This window comes from Mauremys reevesii, linkage group 13 (genome assembly GCF_016161935.1).
Source record: "Mauremys reevesii isolate NIE-2019 linkage group 13, ASM1616193v1, whole genome shotgun sequence".
Lineage (NCBI taxonomy): Eukaryota > Metazoa > Chordata > Testudines > Geoemydidae > Mauremys > Mauremys reevesii.
Window position 1 is genome coordinate 25655662 of NC_052635.1, and position 21841 is coordinate 25677502.

Here is a 21841-nt window from a genome sequence, read left to right on the forward strand (position 1 = left end):
GCTCACAGTGATGAAGTGCCTCACCCCAGAGCAGTTTCTTCTGAATGGTGCTGAGTGTGTCTCTTGCTCGTACTGACCAGAAGGGCATTCAGTTGGAATGGTGAGGTCGGAACCATTTCTAGGGTTATGTTCTACCCTTCATCTTCAAAGGCCGGGAAATATTTCAGCCCTTTTCCAGAGCCACTCAGTTGCGGGCAAGGAACGCTGGTGGATTAGACTGAGTGCCCAGTCCTGGTGCTAGAAAGCCTGGCAGAACCTGCTCTGTCTATGCGGGGTTGGAACTTTTGCTTCTGGGCACATGTCTGTCTGGGGAATGTTGCTGGACTATGGATCTGGCTGCCAAAAGGGCTCTCCAGACCCCTGTAACTCTGCCCCACTGTGTGGTGTCTACAGGTGTATCCCCTGCCTGACAGAGTGCGTGGAGCATGCTTCCCTCTTAAGCCATGTCCACCAGGGAAACCAATGTGCATAGCTGTTCCAGAGTAACTCTCCCACATGGACTCTCGATTCCAGATTAAAAGTCACTTTATCCCAGAATAATCACTTCACTCACAAAGTGGAGTAATCGTGCCACAATAAAATCACTTTTATTCCAGAAGAGCATCCACACGAGGCAGTTATTCCAGAATAGCTGAATTATGGCTGAATAGCTGTGTTGCTCAATTTCCCCCATATAGACAGGGACTTGCCTGCATTACATTGCCGTGTCTGAGCCAGAACCTTTCCTGCAGCAACGTGCATTGTTGTGTGCCCAAGACCAGAGTGGGGGATGGCGGGGAGGGAAGGGCTGTGGGTGGGGATCTGTATTTCACCCACCCTAGGGACTGAAGAGTGATTTGCGAGGTGATCTGATGGAGATATAACTGAATAACCTCTGGCTCTGTCAGAGCAGGATGGGTGGTGCTGCCAGATGGCATGTCTTCTATTCCATTGCTCTTTAGCACCTGCTTTTCTCCCCCACCCAAGCCCCTGCAGCACACCCAGCCAGAGAGGTTCACACTGCCCTTGCTATTGTGATGTAAGACCCAGTTCCTGTGTCTGGAGTGGCAGGGTGTTTCTGGAGTGCATGTGCTAGGGTAGGCAGTGCAGCCCTGGGGCTGGAGGGCCAGAGCATGCATCCTCTCTTGTGGTGGGAATGCTCAGGGGACACCTGCATGTCATGTTCTGCTCCTGACCTCCTCTCTCTCCCTCTCTGCTGGCAGGTTTGTCACCCCAGATCAGAAATACGTAGCAGACAACACCCCCCACACGCCCACGCCTTTTAAGAACGCCCTGGAAAAGTACGGCGCCATGCGGCCACTGGTGTGTATTGAACCAACATGCATGCCCCGCCTAGCACTGTCCAGTGCTGCTCGCTGTACTCCTGTAGACCCCCAATGACCAGAGCCAGGAAAGACCCCCTGCCTGGCTTCTGTCTAAACATTCACCCCAAACTCATATTCACCCTTGAATATTCTGGCATGATCTGCCAGTGAAAGGGCCCTTGGATATATGGTGTGAAAGGGCCCATCAGCCAATCTTTGTGCATTTCTGTTTGCGTTGTTAACGTTACCAGGGTGCTTGGGTGTTGGCACATTCTTTGGCTGAGATGAGGTGGCTGTGGGGAACACTGTCCTAAAATGGCCTGGTGAATATGCTCCCATACGTGACCACTGGACTGAGATACTTTATAAACCCCCTGTGTTCATGCTGCTGCTTTCGGTTCCTTAGTGAGCCTAAAGAGAAACCGACCAAATAGGTTTTTTCTTATGGATGTAGCAGTTGTTTGGGACTCCCCATCGAGTGGAGACCTGGTGCCTATTCCAGACTAACCAGCGATGCTGTGTAGACCAGCTGGGAAGTCTGGCTGTGGGTATGGCACCCCTTGCCTGCCAAACAAGTATATGAGATTCTTGATGCACTTGATCTCCTGAAGCTTCTGCTGTGGGGTCCTGTATCCTCGCTGCATCAAGGGCCTGTGCAGAGGCCGGGGTGGCTGAGCTCTCATGTCATTCACACCAAGAAATGAACAATGGCCCTGCAGACTGAGTTGCAGTGGGGAGACGTCTCCACTGATGACATAATTGCAGCATTAGCACAGGTTCACCTGCACCGTAAATCCAGACATGTAAATGTAGCCTGCACTGTAAACCCTGTGCTATGTTCCTCACCCCAGCCGCAGACCCCTCACCTGGAAGAAGACTTGAAGGAAGTGCTCCGGAGCGAAGCTGGCATCGAGTTGATCATAGAGGATGACGTGAAGCCTGACAAACAGAAAAGGAAACAAGGAGTGAGTGTCTCGTCTTACAGCTGCTGCCCCTGCCGTGATCCTGCCCGGTTCCTCGGGCAGGGTTGGGCCAGGGCAGTACTGGGTGGTAGAGTCAGAGGAAAGTCCAGGTGCTACAAGGAAGTTGCTGATTTAGTTGCTCGCACCCTTACTGCTAAGGGCCTGATTCTGCAGCGCACTGGAGCACATGCCTAACTTTTAGCACATGAACAGTCCTGCTGGAGTCAGTGGGCTACTCACGTGCTTAGAGTGCTTCTGGATTGTGGCTGGGCATGATGTGCTTCTGGAGTTGTCACCTCTCAGCTCAGACTTAGAACGGAGGTTCTGAGCACTGTGGGGAATAAAGATCCTCAGGCACTTCTAGGGCTTGGAACGTTAGCCAAGGCCTCCTGGGCAAATTCTGTCTTGGCTGGTCCTGTTCTGCTGGCTTTCCCTTCCTAGCCTTGCTGGGATTTCTTTTTAAAATCGGTTGTTCTCCATGCTAGAAATCATACCAATAAAAGCCATGGCAGAGCAGGTGCCCTCACTTGGGATGTGATGGTCACAGTAAAGACCCAACGCGTTATTTACACTGTCTGTCGATGCCAGACGTGATGTGACTTTCTGCCACCCACACGGCCCAGGTATCTCAGCTTGCTCACAGCCAACGGCGAGCCCTACGTCTCCAGATCTGTACTCTGCATCTGGGACAATTGGTTTGGCTGTTTAAAATACCCTCACGAGAGAGATTTGTTCATTCAAAATGTCCTCCTCCAAGCGGAATGGATGGGGCTGGTAGTGGGACATGGGGGCCTTTTGCTTTTGGGTTGCTGTCCCACTGTAGCCCTAGAGGTGTTGCTGTGAAGGGGCTGGCCTGCATGAAACATGCTGGTGGGTCTTGGTGGACAGGCAGCCCCACCATGAACTGTCCCACCATGAGCCACCCCACCCTCTTGGCAGAGAGGCCAAGCAGTGGATGGGACAAAGGGAAGGAGCACCCCACTCAGCACTCTAGAGGTGGCACCCTTGGAATAGGCCTGAGGCCCCATGGTTAAATGGAGCTGGGGAGTTTCTCCCTGCTCTGTAAAGGCAGGTGTTCAACCTCCAGGGGTTGTGAGTCTCTGGTCTCTTCCACCGCAGTGACATTCACAGGAAATGTTTTAATGCCACCGAGCCTCCATGGTCCCCAGCCCCTCTCACCCAAACAGTTATGTGTGATGGTGACCCTTCCCTCTCTGTATGGAACTAGAAAATGCTTACAGAGCCCCATTTCCCTCATTGCTATTGCTCTGTCCCCCCTGCAGGCTAGTGCTTACGGTTGCTTGCTTTGCTTCTCTTGTGTTTCCCAGCTGCACAGGAGTCCCATCAAGAAGGTCAGGAAGTCTCTCGCCTTGGACATTGTGGATGAGGATGTGAAGCTGACTGTCTGCGCCATGCCTAGGTCCATCTGCTTCAAAAGAGCACAGGTCAGGGATGCTCAAATGAGGGTGGGCAGGGAGGGCTGGACACAGATGCTGTGAGAAGTGTGCTTGCATGATGAGACATGTCTGGGTGAATGTAGAGGAAGACTTGAGACTGGCTGTGAGTTGGATTCCCCTGCAAACATCTCTGAAACACAGGAACAATCAGAAATGTCAGAGGACGGCTATGAAATCTGATTGACTACACTGGATTAACTGGGGCTTTAGGTGTGCCAGTGAGATAAACCTGACGATAAGAGGGAAGGACCTACTAGGAAAACTGCCTCCTCTTTTCTCCACCCATATGGATGGTGCAGCGTAAACCTGGCTGTCCACTTCCTGCCTCTATGCTAGGTCCTGCACATGGTGCTGAATGTAATGAAGAAGGGGTGTCCTTAACTTAATGTTTTACATACTGTGCTTTCTGTACTGTAAACCTCTCCTCCCTGAAGAACTGAATATCTGGAACACTAACTGCAACACACAACGAAACGCAGCGAAAAGAGCCCATTCTGTGTTGGTTATTCACAGGATCAGATATAAAATAACTGGAGCGTTGTGGTGAGAGCGCCTGTCAGACGTCTGGCTCTCTAGTGTATTTTGTTAGACTTGTAAAGTTCTTATTCAGGTTGGTGTTCTTGTGCCCCATTAAGTTTGATGCAATGATCAACGTTTGTTAAAGGGAAATAGATTTGCCAAGCTACAGATTTAGGTCCACGTTCAGCCCCTAGTGTAACGCCATGAACGTCAGTGAAGTTGCAGCAAGGATGACTTCGGCCCATGTATTTTAAAAACACAACAGTACAGTGCACACAGCAAACAACCCGCTGACCATTACAACAGGGAGAAGGATCAATCGAACTCATGCTGCCTCTCACTGCGCTGGGCTGGGACCGTGAAGACAGATCAGCCGGTTTCATTTTCTGGCTCCCTTGCGCTAGCCCAGTGCTGTCCTGTTTGGATGGCACAAGGAGCAGGGGAGTTTTTAAATCTACACAGACTCTTAACTGAATTTGTTAAATGCTCGTAATGGAAAGATTTCCGCTCGCTAGGCCTTAGGGTCTGTCTGTGCTACCTCTGGGAACTAGCCTCCCAGCCTCGGGCCATAGCCTCGCAGTAGGGGGCTCGCCGCTAGCGCATTTAAAAATAGTTGTGGCTTGAGCTGGAGCTCAAATTCTAAACCCTGGGACAGGGAGGCTTTAGAGCCCAAGCCACAGCGTCAGAGCCCCGTCTCCACAGATGTTTTTAGGATGCCGGCGCAAGCCCCGCTGCCCAAGTCTATGGAGCTGGGCTGGGAGGCTCTCTCCCAGGTGCACCCGTGTACACAGACAAGGTGGACAAGGGAATTTCTTTTAATGCAGCATTCCTGACCAAAAAGGGGGTTGCAAGACTATTGTATTGGGGCTCTCGAGAGTGGCGGCTGCTGGCCAGGCGCCCAGCTCTGAAGGAAGCGCCACCGCCAGCAGCAGCACAGAAGTAAGGGTGGCATGGTATTGGGGGTGGAGGTGGCATCACAACCTGAAATATTTTCAAAGGGGGTCCCAGCAAAAAAAGTTTGAGAACCCCTGTTTTAATAGACCCACTTCTGCTGGTGGAAGGGACTAGCTTTCGAGCTGCACAGAGCTCTGCGTCAGGTCTGGAAAAAAGTAATCGCCTGGTGACACTGTGATTACTTCCCTACATGTAGCACCTTGCTAGCATCCTTACATGCTGTTTCTAGTGCAGTTTAAATGCATGGACAGGAGAATACAGGAACACAAGTGAATGGATCTAGTTAAGTGGCATCTTCCAGTGTAAGGGAGCAAATTAACTTGATGCATATGGGTTTTTGTTTTTGTTTTTTTTCTGCAGCCTGTGAGTTTCCTCTCGAGGTCTCTAAACCTTTCCTCCTCAAGCAGCAAGGACGACAGCAGTTTGCTCAATAGGGGGTTCGTGCAGGTGCAGGTGAAGACTGAGAAGACTTCATCCTCCAGGAAGATCCCAAGCCAATTCAGACCACCTGCTCCGGTAAATGTCAGCACCGCCATCCCCCCAAAAGGCATGGAGGTTACAGAAACCCTGTCCCTCCTGTACTGGGGAAAGGGAGATGGTAGCTTGAGTCAGCAGAGAGCACTGTCCCTGGAGAACAACACAACAGCTCAGATTGCTAGTGCCACTCAGTGCCCAGGCTTCATATGCTGAGCTTTGCCTTGGTCACTGTATGTACACTGCGATTAAAAACCCACAGCAATGAGTCTCAGCGCCTGGGTCACTGACTCGGGCTCGCAGGGCTCAAGCTGCGGGGCTATAAAACTGCAGTGTAGATGATGTGGGCCAGGCACAGTTGTGCTGTGCAGTGTAGACATACCCTTTCTTCCCCTGAGAGGGCAGGGGATAGGAACAGGGACCCTACCTGGCCTGTGGGAGGAGAGTTAGCTTGCATTGCTGTGCAGTGCCATCTGCTGGGACTTGGAGCTGAAGGGAGCACCATTCTTCCCTCTAAACCAAGATACTCTCTACCTCCTTGTTACCGTGATGCTCCGAGTCAGCCACTCAGAACAGTCATTCCCAGAATCACTTGCTCTGGATCTCAGGGCTGGGAAGAGGAGTTCACAAGAGTCAAAACTGAAACAAAATATTTTGGTTGACCTGAAACAAGCAAAAATCCAGAATTCTGTTTCCTGAAGTCTTTGGAAGTTTGGCTTTTCGCCCCAATTCAGGGTTGACTGGGGTTGGTTTTTTTTCAAAATCTCTAAAATTATTGTGGGTTGGAAAATCTGTTTTCCAATCAGCTCTATTCATGATCCGGTTCTGGCCTTTGAAGACAGACATAGGGAGTACAAACTGGCTAATCACCATGCTTATGCTGGTGATCCCCTTGAGGCTTCCAGGCTGGAGACCCTGCAGCTCTGTGCCAGAGGAGAATTAAAGCAGTGAAAGGTTCTTGCATAAGGATGTAAAACAAGGCTGTTGGGAAGATGCAAGTTTGGTCACACTCTCCCCCCCACCCCCACCCCAAAAAAAAGTCTCTAGGCCCTGGCTTTCATGCACTGACCGGCTGCCCTGGCTAGTGGGGCATGAGGATGTTTGATGGTAGATGGGGGATATGTGTGGCTGGAGATATGATGCTAAGAGGGATCAAGGAAAGGAAGGGGAAAAAGTCCTAGGAAACCAGTGTACTGCAAAGTACACATCAAAACGCTATCAGCTCAGCAGCTCTCACCATCAGGCCCAGGGCATCTCAGCCTTGCATCCAAAATCAATGGATACTTCTTAAAGAATTCAGCCAAAATACCTTCCCTGGGGCAGCAGTAGGGATGCTGTGCTATAGTGGGTGAGATGTGGGCATTGGCAATTTGGAGTCCTGCAATCTGCTCCTGGTTCTGCCACTGATTTGCTGGGCAATTTGCTTCCCCCTGCACCCCCACTTCCATGGAGGTTTTTGTTCTGTTTTCCAAGACACAGCCGTAGCCTGCTTTGTAAGTGCAAAACTCAATGCTCCCCTAACCCTGGAGTTGCTACTGACACCTCTGCAGGAACTTGATTTTCCTGTATCTGTGGCCCAGATATTTCTCTCCAGTGGGAGACTCGGGATAGACTGAGGCAAATGGATTAGTGAGCTTCAGAAATGGATTAAGCCGATAGCCATGAGAGATGCACTTCATATCCCGTAGCAAGAGCTCTTGATCTTTGTGCTTCGAGGCCTAAACTGATCACTGGCTGGGGAAGGTAACTTCCCCACCACTGGCTGGTCTCGCACAGCAAGGTACACTCTAGAGAGTTCCCACCTTCCTGCAAACAGCCATTGGCCTCTGTCAGAGCTAGGCTAGAGCTAGATGGGCCATCCATCTATTGCAGTGGAGGTTCATTTGTTGGGAATATTATGGTCTGTTCTAACTGCAGGCTTAAATGTCAGCCCTCTAGTGATCTCTAAAAGATATTTGGTTTAATTCTGAGTGATCTGTGAGTGTACGGGGAATAGCAGGAGATGCTTTAACGACTGTGCTGATCGCGAGTGAGAGTCCCACACCAGGAAACTAGGAGGGAACTGTATGCATGGAACTGGCTGCATGGCAGTACTGTGAGAGCAGCACTGCAGCAGATAGCGTAGCCTGCCCTGTCCCCCCACCTCCCGCCTGCCACGCGGCTTGTGGGAGGCAAGCCCTGAAGGAAGAGTTAGGTAATTGGTCCTGCTAGTGAAGGCAGGGGGCTGGACTTGATGACCTTTCAAGGTCCCTTCCAGTTCTAGGAGATTGGTATATCTCCAATTATTACCTTTATTACCTTTAAGAGTTCTGGGTTCTGTTCTCTCTTCAGGAAGTTTTAAGCATACATTGTTTCCATAGCACCAGCAGCATGATAGGGGTTTTCCAAGCGGGTATTAGTGGGGCCTACCAAATTCGCAGTCTATTTTGGTCAATTTCACAGTCATAGGATTTTTAAAATTGTAAATTTCGTGATTTCAGCTATTTAAATCTGAATTTTCATGGTGGTGTAATTGTAGGGGTCCTGACACAAAAAGGAGTTTGTTGGGGGAGGGGTCTCAAGGTTATTGTAGGGCGGGTTGTGGTACTGCTACCTGTAGTTCTGCGCTGCTGCAGATTTCACGGGGGGAGACCTGAATTTCTCAAATTGGGCATCCTGACCCAAAACGGAGTTGCAGGGGGGTCACAAGGTTATTTTGGGGGGTTGCGGTATTGACACCCTTACTTCTGTGCAGCCTTCAGAGCTGGGCGGCCGGAAAGCAGCCGCTGTTGGCTGGACACCCAGCTCTGAAGGCAGCGCCCCACCATCAGCAGTACAGAAGTAAGGGTGGCAATACCATACCATGCCACCGTTACTTCTGCAGTGCTGCTGCCGGCAGCTCTGCCTTCAGAACTGGGATCCTGGCCAGCAGCCACCGCTCTCCAACTGCCCAGCTCTGAAAGCAGCACAGAAGTAAGGGTGTCAATACCACAACCCCGCAAAATAACCCTGTGACCCCCCTGCAACTCCGTTTTGGGTCAGGGCACCCAATTTGAGAAATTCAGGTCTCCCCGTGAAATCTGATATACAGATTTCACAGGGGGAGACCAGATTTCATGGTCCATTACATGTTTTTCCCGGCCCTAGGTATTAGCTAACTATTCCAGGGTGGGGGAGGAAGAGGAGCTGAGCCATTTGCTGGCATGGGTGAACTGAGCTGTGAAGTAGGTTGTGGGGCCGAGGGGGTGACCCTTGTGCGTTGTGAGAGGTGGAAACAGTCCCAGGTGAGGGGAAGCAGCCAAGTGGGAATTGTTCCTGTGCTTGGACGGTGGTGGAGGCAGCCAGCCAGCCATACTTACTCTTACTGCTTAGACCCAATTGTTTGCCATTTCTGTGCTTCATTTTCTCTTTATGAAACTTTATTTGAAAATAAACGTAGGTACAAAACGTCGGCTCTTCATCAGTGACGCCCCCCTAGACGATGCTGGGCAAGCAGGTACTCTGCTGTCCCTAGTGTAGTGTGACTAAAGCACAGGAATTTAGGGTGACATTCCTCTGTCTGGGAGCTTTCAGGGGATCTCAAAGCACCTTAAACACTAAGCTTTATGATCACTTTCTGATGCTCTGCACTACATTTCCGGGGGGACGCTGGAATCTTGCCCCAGCTCTTTAGCAAGAGAGAGAAGCAGGAGTCTCGCCTATGCCAGCAATTTACTTAATTTTACCACCATTGCATCCCTACCTCTGCAGTCCCACCAGTGGTGGCAGCAGCAGACCACCATTACTTGTGTTCCCGTAGAACCCAGGAGCCGCCTTTCTGGATCCAGGCCACCACTGTGCCAGGCGCTGTACAGACACAGAACTAAAAGAGGGACTCTGCCCCAAAGGGCTTCTAGTCAAAGTGTCATCTAGACCTGTTCTGAGCAGGGCTGGATAACTCAGTGACTTAAGATGCATGAAGGCTCCCGCAGTTGGAGGTGCAATGGTGGGAAGCTGCTAGCGTATGCACAGCCAGAGTGACCAAACGTGTGCCCAGGTTGCAGAGGCGACTGGGCTCTTGTCTAGCAAACAGCAAGCAAGGGGAGTTTCAAGACCTTTGCTTGCTCCCCTTTTCCTTTTCTGCCAGTGCCCAGCCAGCTTTGGAGGGACTGTTAATGGCTACACATTTGGCTGACATCAGCTCTAAACAAATTACCCCTTTCTGGAGGGTGCCCGTTAGATGGCATCTCTCTGAAGGGTACTTACTTCTGTCCCTGGACATGTTTCATTAGACAACCTGGCAAGCCCGCTTGACCGTATCTAGCGACGGGAGCCAGGCCTTCTGGGTTCAGGTCATGATTCTGCCAGTGTCGGTCTTGGGGCAAGTGACTGAACCTCTCCCATCTCTACAGTGGAGCTATAATATTGACTTATCTCACAGGGGCACAGCTTAGTGTTTAAGGTGCTTTGAGATCCTCTGAAAGCTCCCAGAAGCGCAAGCGATTTAACTTCTCAACCCTGCTTCTTACCTCTGAGTGTTTGTCTCCAGCTAAACATCGGCCAGAAGGGATAACTTTCTTCTCGGACGTTTGTAATTGGATTAGATCTGTCTGTTGTAAAAGCTTTTTTGTGTGATGAATGAACAGTCCTTAATCGCAGCAAAGCAACCCCCTCTCCCCCGCCCCCAATAAACCCCAACTTGCAGTTAATTTGTCCGTTTTATAAACCACTTCTCCCAGCGTGGCGTGGGAGTGCATTGCTCTCGCCACTGACAGCTGCATAAATAACTTCTGGCTAAAGATTTGAAGGTGCAGAAAGGAATAAAATGTCTTGAAAGCATGGGAGGGCTGGAGGGAGGCGTGAGCCCCTGCGATCCTGAACTAGATCAAGATTGTGTGTGTGCTGTGAAATCCCGTCTGGGGAATCCCAAAGAGAGAGATGACATCTGCAGTATTGGGCTCTTGGGGGTTACCTCAGTGCTCTCCTTGGAGTCGCTAGCAGTAAGAGATAATGTGATTGGGAAATTAACTTGCTGGAACTAAATTAGCCCCACATAAACGCACTGACAGCTGAGCTATAGTGGATGATGAGCAGCTGTTTGGTGCTGCAGTGGCTGCTTTGCTGTTCAGAAATGCAGTCCTCATGGGGCCTGATTCTCTGTTGGTTTTTCCAGTGTAAAGGGGCTGTAAAGCTTATGGCTCAGCTCCCAGGGGATTCCTGTGGTCTAGAGGGAGAGTCCCTGTGTAGCACAGAGCAAACATATTAGCTCCACGCCACTCACTGGCAGGCATCTGTGTAAGGGGCACGACTGACACCTCTACACTCTGCCTGTTTCTGGATGCTGCAACAGCCCCCTGGGGCTGTCGGCAGCTGAGCCCAAGGTAGGGCAGCCCTCAGACTCCTCTAACATGTGCTGCAGCCTTTGGATTGCCCAAGAGTAGGGGAGGTGAAGCCCCATTCATTCCCCTTCTCCTCCTTGGGTCCCGCACTGAGCAAAGTTCAAGCTCCCTGGAGAATCAACGCCTGTGTACTTGGGAGATGCAAGCATGACTTCCCCCGAGCCCCTATCCTCTAATCTTACTAAGGGCCATTGGGCTGTGCCTGGGACTGGAACACAGGTGCCGCTGTGCTCAGATCCCCAACTTGCTCTGTGATCTGGGGCCAGTCGCTGAACCTGGCTCCTTCCGAGGTGCAGAGCGGCACTGCTCTCATGGGAGCTCAGCTCCTCGGGCCCTTTGAAAATCGGGCTACTGACTCCCATGTCTGCTCCCCCTCCATAAAGTGGGGATTATAATGGGATTCCTTTACCCCTGGGGGGTCGTAAGGCTAAATCAGTTAGCTTTGGGCGGAGTGCTTTGAAGGGCTGGGTTCTTGTTCAGAGGTATTTACAGGTATCCATAGCCATCCAAATCTTAATCTACAAGCGTGTTTTAAAATCTCTCTCTCTTCTCTCCCATCCACGCTAGATGTCCAGTGCATGGAAAGTAGTGGCTTGCGGCGGAACCCAAGACCAGCTTATCATGCAAGAGAAAGCTCGGCAGATCCTAGGTGCATTAAAACAGAGCCACACGTCAAGGACATTGATCTTATCATGAAGGATTGTTGGTTTTTCTCTGCTTTACGATTTTTTTTTTTTAAGTAGAGGAGGGGGAGGAAGAACACAGAAGAATTCTCTTTGGCAAAGACACTGTTTATTTTCCCTTCTCTGAACTCCATGTTCCCTGGTAGATCCATATTTTAATAAATTGTGCTAAATACTGGATGATAAGTGGGATGTAAATTTTTGAATAGTTTGTGGAAAACTTAATCGGGCGGGGCAGGGGAGCTAGGAAAATACCCCCCTGTGAGAAAGATACCCCCTCCTTGTATTCTTCTCCAGAGGTAGAAATAAACTGTCCACACACCACTGCTTTCTGCCGTGCCCTCTGAAATGGACACGAGGCATTTACCTAACCTAGGTGGAGATGTTGCTGTGCAGAAAATGGACTGAGTTGGATTCTGCTCTGGCTTCTTGGGAGCAATGTGTAAGGTCCTTGCACATTTCACCTTGCACCTCCTGACTTTCCTTGGATGAGAGTGTTCTGCATCGTCACAGGTGATGGGGTGATAGAGGCCAGCAGAAGAAAGGATGTCGGAGGGGGCATGTCCTTCAGGATGGTTTGATTCTAATTTTGAACTAGCAGCTTTCTTCCCATCTGACCCTAGGAGAATCATTTGCACAGACGTGTGATACATACGTTATATAGGAGAGGGCTGGGCCAGAATCTGTCCCCTGGGAAATGCCCTCTCCTTTTATATGTTTTAATAAATCTGCCTCCTGTCGGGCTTCATCAGCCTGACTTTGCCACTTTATTCAAACATGGTCCAATGCTCTGTGTGTCCACATGCTGTATTGGGTTTGAGTGCTTATGCCTTTCCAGGGAAGGCAGCGCTGCCTAACGGTGGTCTACCCACTGACAGGATTGTCTGACTTGAGCAGAGCAGGGGTTTAGTTCCAGCATTTCTCCTGTTGTGAACAAGTGAAGAGTTGTCCTGCTTCTCTAGAGAGAGAGTGAATGGGAACAAAATAGAAGGGAAGAGATCAGTGAAACTGGAGCAGGATGGTGCCTTAAACGCCAGCAGCCCAAGGGACTGCATGGGGTTCTGTGCTTTGGTGTTCCACCCGCCCTGCTCCTGTGCAGCGGATAGATCGGCCCCATCTCCAGCAGAGAGGGTCAGGATTGCTTTCCTCCACCATCCAGCAGCTTGGGCCTCTCATGCTGAGAACTGCTTTTGCTTAAGGCTTCTGGATTAACTGGTATACACTGTGGCCATGGGCTTTCTGCGTTTGCAGCCCGAACGCTGCAGCACCAAGTTCTAGAAACAACCAAGCTACGGTGGGCAGCGAATGGTGTCCACAGACTCACCAGATACTCACTGGGGCCCTGATTCAGCAAAGCAGTTAAGCTCATTCTTGAGGCTCATTGACTTCAATGGAACATAAACAGAGCCTTAATTGCTTTGCTGAATCAAGGCCCCAGTGATTTAGCTCAGTGGTGATATCTCACTTGCAGAAGATGAGGGAAGGGTATCACTTGCGGAGAGGGGAGTGTGAGGATAGCTTTGTGTTAAGCTGCAGGACGAAGAGGCAGGAAATCTTGCACAGATGAGAACAGAATCCACAATAGTCTGGTGTGATTTGTAGGCAAATTGGTGGACTCTGCCTCAGTTTTCCTAGCCGCATAAAGGGGGATGATCACTTCCTGCATCGCAAGCATGGAGATTTAATTGCTGAGAAAATGCTTTGTCTACAGTAGGTGTGTGAGCTGGAGAAATCTCTCTACTTCATTAGTGGCTGTGCAAAGTTACCCCAGTGACTGTGAAATAATATAGATACATCCATGCCCCGAGCTTTGTGTGTTTAGTACAAAATTAGCCACAGGCATGAAAACAGCATCTGCAATTACGGGTCACATTTACAAAGATCTTCAGCCCTCCAGCTCCAGTTTATAAATTGGTTGCTGTGTTGGGCAGGAAGAAATAGTCACACGCCCACAGACACCCACCCACTCCCCCTCCATGGTATAGTATGACACAACGAGGTGTGTTATTGGTCTTGAGCATCCGATGTTGACCCCTTGCAATGGAGAGTGGAGTTCTGTCTCCTGAACTTGTGGTTCTGGATGGTCACTTCGTTTACCCTGGCCTAATGTCGTATGCCGTGGTGCAGTTTTGACTTTGCTGTAGGGCATGGGAAGCTTCTGTGTGTCACCACTTCTACTGTATCTGTCCTGTCAATAAGTAGAAGACTTTAGTCTCCAAGGCGAACCAGTTCAGCCCCCCTCAACACCCATGCACTTGAAAAGATAGGGTGGCAAGGGAGAATGGGAATTTTCTCTTCAGCCTTGTCTACACTCTAACTATACCAACGTAGTTAAAGCAGTGCAACCTCATTCCACCCTGAGGAAAGAAATAACTTACACCCATCCCTGATCTAAATTTTGGCCCAAACATGAGTTGACAGAATCACTGTAACACTGAATCCAGGTTGGTCTTATTTACAGAAGATGCTCGAAATCTCTCTATGACCAGCGCCGTGTGGGCTAATCCAAAACACAGCTATGCTTTAATCTACGGCGCCTCAGTAACTCAGCAAGTGATGCTGTGCTGGAGTAGCAGCCTTTACCCCACACCTAAAACTAGATACTGTTGAAAGTACAAGGTGATGTAGACTCTGAGTCAGACCTCAGACCTGGCCCATCTTTCCAGTAACAGTCCTAAGCCCTCGACACTAGAACAAGAGGTCGGGTGTGAGACTGTATTAATTAATATTCCCTAATCGCCACTCTGCACCCAGTGTAGATTCAGTTGTACACCTTAAAAAGGGGCTAGCTGCTCATGAATAATTCTGGTTTCCTCTTCACACTCAGCCGTGGCTAGCTAACCGCGTAGTTAAAGGTGTAAATGACACTAGGAGCACAGTGAAAGCGTCCGGGCACGGGTGTAAATGTGTTGGCTTTTGCTTAGTCTAAGTGGCCCACGTTCACAACAGGACTTGAGTGTCGCAATTCCTAATTTTGAGGCCCCCCAAAAAATCACTGGAACAACAATGGGATCCTGAGTTAGGTGCCCAGGCTAATGGGGGGAGAGAGAGAGAGGTTTCTGGCAAGGCAATCTACAAAAGGCAGCATCCTAGTGGAGCTGCCGGTGAGAGGGGGATTCACCCACTCTGAGTTTGGGGTCTAAGTCCCCACTGCAGGGAATTATCTATCTGCGTACGATTCCCAGCTGGGACCCAGCTGCCTGGAGGTAGGTGGCTATGCTGGTTCTAGAGCGAATGAGTTAGGTGGGTGTTTGATGCCACACAAAATGGCTGCTGGTGGGAACAGGCCTCCCTCAGAACCTTTAGGCCAGTGCTTAGGTTACTCGCCCAGGCTGTGGGAACCCTGGCTCGGATCCTCCCTCTGCCTGATGAGTTGAAGGGATTTGATCAGGGATCTGCCACTGCTCAGTGGAGTGTTCTAACCCCTGGGCTGGAGCGTGAGTCTCAGGCTGGCTCCTCTGGCCCAATTAATATTTCATTATTCAGCCGGAAGTGAAACAGTTTCACCAAGAGAGATTGAGACACTCTCCCATAGCCTGGCAGGAGCACCCTGTTCAAATGCCTTCTCGTCAGGCAAAGCGGGGCTCTGAAACTGGCTCTCTCTAATGACGGAGTTAAAGGTAGGAGGGAGTCAGCGTCTTCCCCCTCGGGCCATTTTGTGTGGAGCTGGCCAGCCCCTGAGCACGCCTGCTGGCGCGATAGGTGTTCTGCCTGTTGCCTCCAGGTTGTGGACTGCTCTGGGGCTTAGGCAGGAGAGAGGGGGCTGGATGTCTAAACGGAGGCAGCAGTGTGCCTGCCCAGAGTTGGAAACATAGGTGTCTAGGAAACTTTTACAGTGGAAATGTAGGTGCTGAGTGAGTTTAGGGGCCTATGTGGTTAGGCAGCAGCCAAGAGGAAGACCAGCTTCCGCTGCAGAGTCTAAAGGGCACTGGAGAGACAAGGAGCCCGCTTCTGCAACTCCCAGTGGGCGGGGGAGAGACCAAACCTGGGTGTGTTGCACATGCAGCTGTCTGGCGGAAACACAAACCATTTCTCCTCAGAATCCCACTTCCCAAAGAGGGACCAAAAATCCCTGTTGCAGGAGGTTAGTTGCTGTTGCAGCAGCATTATCTTTTAACCTGGGTCCCTGGCCTGAGGCTTTGGTCTATGGGTGCAGGGAGGGCAGGCAGTCTCTGCTCTGTTGTGAGGAAAACCAGCAGAGGAGGAAGAAAAATGGAGATGATGTTGGAGCCGGGGGACAGGATCTTTTTGAGTGACATCCCGGCTCTGTGTAAGCCAACAGCAAAACTCCCAATGGACTGGATCGCACCCTTGGCTTTTAATTTAGTCCAACCTCTGGAGTGTGTGGCTGATTTAAAGGTACTTTGGCTCTGTCTAGCAAGTAAAAGAAGGGTGAAAACTTTCCCAGCATTGGGAGCCACAGGTGGCCTGCCCCTTTAAGAGCCAGGGACCCTGGAGCCGATTAACCTGGCCTTGCTACACCTGTGCAGGGTGTGGGACAGAAGCCGCAGGAGGGGAAATACCTCGGGAAAGCTGCTAGAAGTGGATGGATGGACCAGCTGAGGAACAGAGCCAGGGGAAGTGTCCTCTGCTCCACCCTGAGAGTGGCCAGCGAGGGCAATTAGCCTAAGGATTAACAGCTGCGGGGGAGCTGGCTGAGGAGGAGGAAAGCCCAGCCATCTAGGCTGGCTGTGGGGGAGGAGCGTGGATAGACTATTTCAGTGTGAAGTGAAAAGCTGGCTTGTGTTGCTAAGTGGTTGAGGCCTGCTTGGTGCCCTTGGTGGAAAGGTAGACTTGCCCTGAATGGTTGGGTTGATTGATGTGCAGGAGTTGGCCTTTGATGGTGCAGGCTGTTCCTGCTGGGAGCCCGACTGCTGGAAAGGGGGCTGAGCCTAGCAGCGGAGAGGGCTCTTTCATGTTGATGTTTTTGGACTTGGACTAACAGGGCCTGTTACCTTGAAGTGGTAAAAGGCTTTGAAGGCGCTTGGCCAGAGGGCAAGACACCTCTATGGTGGGAGTAGGCTGAAGATTGCTGTTGGGAAACTGAGGCAGAGCAACTGCAATGCCACATCATGCTACATGGAGATGCTCTGGGATGGTGAGTCATGTATTGGGGTAATGCCCCCACCATATCCTCCCTCTCTGGGGACTGGATGGCCCCTCACTTTGTTTGTGAAAGGCCACTTGTGTATGACAGGTTGCCTCAGGAAGGGAAAACAGAAGCATTGCTGAACTGCTCATGGGAACACATATAGTGGGGGTTGGGGACAGGCAGACAGACAGTGTGTTCTCCAAATGCCTGTCTCTGGTGCCAGGATCTCCTAGCTGGTGTGCAGGAGGTCAGACTAGATGATCATAATGGTCTCTTCTGACCTTAAAGTCTATGATTCTATGACCTGCAGAGCAAAATGCTGAATTGCTTTTCCTTTCCCAGAATGATATGAGCCAAGGGCTCTCCCCGGGGGCTGCAGCCATTGGCTGGAGTGTAAATCCGTGCAGAATCTGGGCTCACGTGTTTTGGAGTTGGCCCTGCATTTAAAGGATTGTGAGCCTGGAAAGTATTAAATGCCATTTCTAAAAGCATCAGTCCCTGTGGAGCTCCGTGTGCTGCCAAGTGTTTATTGCTTATTAAAGAAGATCTAGTGCCAGACAAATTTGGGGGGAAATGAGCAAGCACAGGCAGGTTAATGATGAAAAGACAATTAGCTTTTAATTGGATAGTGGAGCTGTCTCTTGTGTTTAATAAGCACCGGGCTCTGGCTCCAAGCTGATGCTTATGGAGTCTGATCGATACAAGCCTAGCTTCTCACTTGTAGGTGGCTGTTGCTGCAGAGATCTGGGTCAGTAAACAATGCTAGGGAATAGAGGGGCTTGGGAGAAAACTGGGCCTCTTACCAAGATTGCTCTATGCAGGTTTGGGGGCCCCTGCAATGTGTGTGTTTGGGTCCCCAGCTGCAAGATGTGAGGAACTTACATGTGACCAGAGAGGCATGGAGTGTGTGTCTGGGAGGATTCACCCCCATGCCTGGTGGTGAGGGGAGGATGCCCAGGACTGAGGTATGAGCTGTTAGCAGCACTCTGGTATATGAGCCAGGGGCTCCCATGGCTGCTCTGCACCTTGTAGCAATTCTATTGCAAGCTGGTTGCTGTGTGGCTTGAAATCTTGTGTTGCACGGAAAGTGTCTCTGTGGTTGTTTGTTTTGCATTATTACAGCTCCAGGAGGGCGTGGCAGTATTGCCCACTAGAACAGTTATCAAACACAGCCATCCTCAGTGGTACCTATGTCTCCTGCACAGGGCTGAATTTCACCCACTGAATCTTTCACTCAAAAACCAGCCTCTGTCTAGTGAAACACAAGCATTTCCCAGACTGCCAGGGCTGCAGGAGGCTTAGACACAGCAATTGAACAGGAAAACTGTTTGTGTGAAATGTAATGGAAAAGTTCCCCTCTGTTTTGCCAGTTTTTTATGGTAGCTCCTTGTGCTCCATGTTTGAAAAGGAAACATGGTTTGTGATAGGGCTATTTCCCACCCCAAATATTTGCAATCCCAGATAGCCCAGAGTGCATCCAGAACCACTTGTCTTGTGACTGGTACCATTTTGGTCATTTTACTGATAATGCCAGTCTTGGGACACTGTCACTGCTACCAAAGTCACCTGTGGCTGAAAATGGAACATTTCAGCTCAAAATAAGAGACCAGGGTACGTGTCCAGTGACCATTGTGTCATTTTGGAAGCAAAACCAAACTGAATTAAAGCCACTTTAATTCATTAAGAGCACCCACACAGGGATTTAATGCAGTTTAACAAATCTACTTTGAATTTGCACTTTAAAGGTAATCCAGATTAATTTTTCCAACTGTCTCTGTGTAGACAAATCCTAATTTACCTCCATCCCAAGAAGGGATAACTTGTCCTGCACTGATATAGCAATTCAATTGACTTTCTAGCTTTGCCACAGACATCCCGGACAAGTCTCTTAAACTCTCTGTGCCTGTTTCTCTATCTGTAACATAGGGATAAGAAGAATTCCTTTCCCCCCCCCATGGCTGTTTTGGGTATTTTAGATTGTAAACTACTTAGGGTAGGAGCAAAATCTTTCTAAGGGTACGTACAGCGCCTAGCACAATAGGGCCCTGATCTTGCTTGGTCAAAGTGTGGTGTATGTCAGTTTTGCCTGCTTGCGTTCACACTGGTAGCAGTTCAGCAATGGCAATAATTAGGTCAAATCCCTCTGTGTAGACAAAACCATGGTCTCCACTAGGGTTTATCCCAATCCAGCTCACCAATGGCTGAAATTGGGGCAAATTCCTAATGCTGGCAAGATATAAGTGCCTGTTTATTCCAGAAAACCCCATTAACCAACCCCACACGCAAACCCATTGCTGACTCTTTGGCCTGCAATGTGAAATAAAACCAATCCCGTTCCCTCATACACAGAGCCAAGCTTAAAATAAATCCTCCATAGAAACAATTCAAACGAAGAGAAGTAAACGATGAAATACACACAGTCATCAAGGAGTTTCTTTCCTGCCAAACCGTCCTGGCCTTCTGAGCTGGAACTGCGGGAATGACAGCCGCAAGACCAGGGGCTACTGTCCTGAGTCCGCCCTCGCCTACGCTGGAAGGAGCTGGCCTGCTTGGCTTGCTTTTTGAGCACCTCAAGCCCCTGTTCTCTTGGAAGTAGTGTAGCTTGACTGATGAATGTTATGATCAGCTGGGTGTGGATTTCTGTGGGCAGGAGGAGGGAACTGAAGGGTGGACAAGGAGAGACTAAGGTGACCTCAAAGAAACCAGCCCGTTGTGTGAAATGCTCCCAGTATAGATACCTGTGATCGTCCCAGGAATTTAAACATGATGGCCAAGATTTACCAAGTGGCTAGTAATCTCTGGGTGCCCAACGGGAGTCACTGTAAGGGGCCTGATTTCCAGAGAGATAGTACTCGGCTCTTTCTGTCAACAAGGCCCCTTTGCCTGTATCTCCAGCAGCCTCCTGAAATCTGAACGTGGCAGCCTGGGAAGCTAGACTTCAAGGAGCACCAGCTTTTAAAGGCAAAGAATCCCCTTATTCTCCATGCTGATTTCTGAGCCTGGGGGAGGGGGCTGTTCTTCCCCTCCCCCTGTTTGTGTGAGATCATTTCAGAGTGAAAATCCCAATTTAACCCTCCCCCTGTCTATTCCTGGAGCTCTGAAAAAGGACACTCCTCTTTCCCTGCCAACTCTGAGGCTGAGCAACGTACCATTAAATCTTCCTCCCATCCCTTCCCTTACCACCACCCTCCCCTGCCCCCCAGTGGAGTGTCCTGTCCCCAAACTCCCTCTCTGCTCCCCACAGTGTGTCCTGCCCCCAATTACTCTATTTTCTATGCCCCAGTCTCTTTCCCCTCAGTTTCCCTCCACATTTGCCTGCCACCCTCTCTTTTCCTCCAGAGTCCTCTGGTCCTCAACAAGCATCTGCCCCCTGAGCTATATGTCCAAGCCAGAAGGTGCAGTGGGTTGCCATCTTCTCTGAAGGCAGCCTGGATTCAAATTCATTGGGACAATGGGAGGTGGTGGCCATTGTGACTAGGGGCATGATGGTAGGGGATGTTGGGGAAATGGCAGTAAGCCTTGTTGGAGAAAGACAATTGCCCAGGCTTATGTCCTGGGGGCAACTGTGCCAGATGCCTGGCCAAGGTGCTGGAACATCCAGAGAGAAGCCTCTACAGCCCCAGGATTTACAGTGAGCTCAGTGCACGATGGAGCAGGACTTTGGGAGCTTAGACCTTCTCTGGGCCTGATTCTAGCCATCAGTAACCCCTAGTGTAGATAAGCAAGGCCTGTTTGCTCCAGCCTGCTTTCATGCAAGGGTCAACGGCACTTGGGTGAATACCTGCTTTTCTTGTCTACAATATGGATTTGCACCGTTTCAACCAGTGCTGCTTGAGAAGATGTGCTCTGTGAACTTCATGGTTGTAACTATCCCTGAGTGGCCATGCAACAGTATTGCATATGCCAGTGACTCAATGCATTCAGTTGGAGGCCACTCTGTGAAAAGTCAGCCCTTCCTGTTATACAAGGACCATGTATAACTTGCGCTAAAACCATTGTGCATAAGTACAGCTGAATTAAAGTCTCCCTCTGCAGGAGTCTCTTTGCTTTTCCCTTGCTGCTCTTATTTTATAAGTGAAGATTCACAGGCTGGCTTTCTTCTTGCCCAGTATATTTGTTCTTTAGCAATTGCTCCTGGTTAGAAATTACAACCAGCTCTGCTAAGAAGTTCTAGGAATTATCTTCCAGTGTGCATGCTTTGATAATACTTTAAACCTTTTCCAGCCTCTGGCAGGTGTAGTTTTCTTTCTCTCCCCCCCCCCCCCCACTGTTAAACTAATCAATTTCTCTTGTCCCGTTTTTGACTGAATAGAAAATTTGACTAATGCCATGAATGTAATTATGCAAAAATCTCCAGCTTCTGCTGCTATTTAATGAACCCGGCCAGAGGTGGCAGTTCCATGGCTGATGAGGGTTTAGACTCTCTCATGGTGGCTGATTCTTTTTTTAAATGGATTTTCATTTAAAACCAAAATTAAATTTCCAGCCCTCCTCTTTGTGAATGCGAGGTGGTGTGACCTGAGACAGCTGCTCCTGAGCTTCAGACACACTCAGACAATACTGCTGAAAGGTGCTAATCAATCCATTCCTCTCTAGAACTCTGATTGAATTGTAACAAATTCAAATGCCAGCACTGTTAACTTTGTCACTGTTGATCATAGTAAAGTAGAGACTTCTGCTGTGGTTGGATGTCCAGGAAGCCCCAGAGGAACCAACCTGAAACGGTTGAGAGCAAAAATTCCAGTATCACCAACCTCAAATGTTGAAAAATCATGAGTCCAGTCCCCAAAATGGCATGAGATTTAAAAACTAATTAGTTATGTTAAACAGTGAAATACAAGTTTTTGTTCTTTGCCTTTAATCACATTTTCAAACTTTACTCTGCAACCCTAAGAGCTAGAAACTTTTTTTTAATGGAAGCAGAGACTCACATGATCACTTGATTCCAGGAACTGAGGATTCAAATATACATAAAATATTTCAAAACTCACAATAAAATGATGGCGCTGGCAATGCTGTGACTTCAGTTCCCCATCCGA

General features: G+C 49.7%; 2 protein-coding genes across 16 annotated transcripts in view; both read left to right on the plus strand.

The window, feature by feature from the left end:
• MYBL2 (MYB proto-oncogene like 2) overlaps positions 1-11888 on the plus strand; it is a 39197-nt gene extending 27309 nt beyond the window's left edge. For all 7 annotated transcript variants that reach the window (XM_039497846.1, XM_039497843.1, XM_039497847.1 and 4 more), the window contains 5 exons: positions 1203-1302; positions 2156-2269; positions 3595-3711; positions 5557-5712; positions 11595-11888. In XM_039497846.1, the coding sequence (XP_039353780.1) occupies positions 1203-1302; positions 2156-2269; positions 3595-3711; positions 5557-5712; positions 11595-11723 (616 nt within the window). In that variant the 3' untranslated portion in view covers positions 11724-11888. The remainder of the gene's footprint in view (positions 1-1202; positions 1303-2155; positions 2270-3594; positions 3712-5556; positions 5713-11594) is intronic.
• Positions 11889-16356: 4468 nt separating this feature from the next.
• LOC120380290 overlaps positions 16357-21841 on the plus strand; it is a 39679-nt gene continuing 34194 nt past the window's right edge. For 2 of the 9 annotated variants that reach the window (XM_039497854.1, XM_039497855.1), the window contains exon 1: positions 17611-17767. In XM_039497854.1, coding sequence (XP_039353788.1) covers positions 17618-17767 — 150 coding nt within the window. In that variant the 5' untranslated portion in view covers positions 17611-17617. Of the gene's footprint in view, positions 16809-17609; positions 17768-21841 lie in introns of those variants that run through there. The other 7 variants (XM_039497858.1, XM_039497860.1, XM_039497867.1 and 4 more) reach the window with 7 other exon arrangements.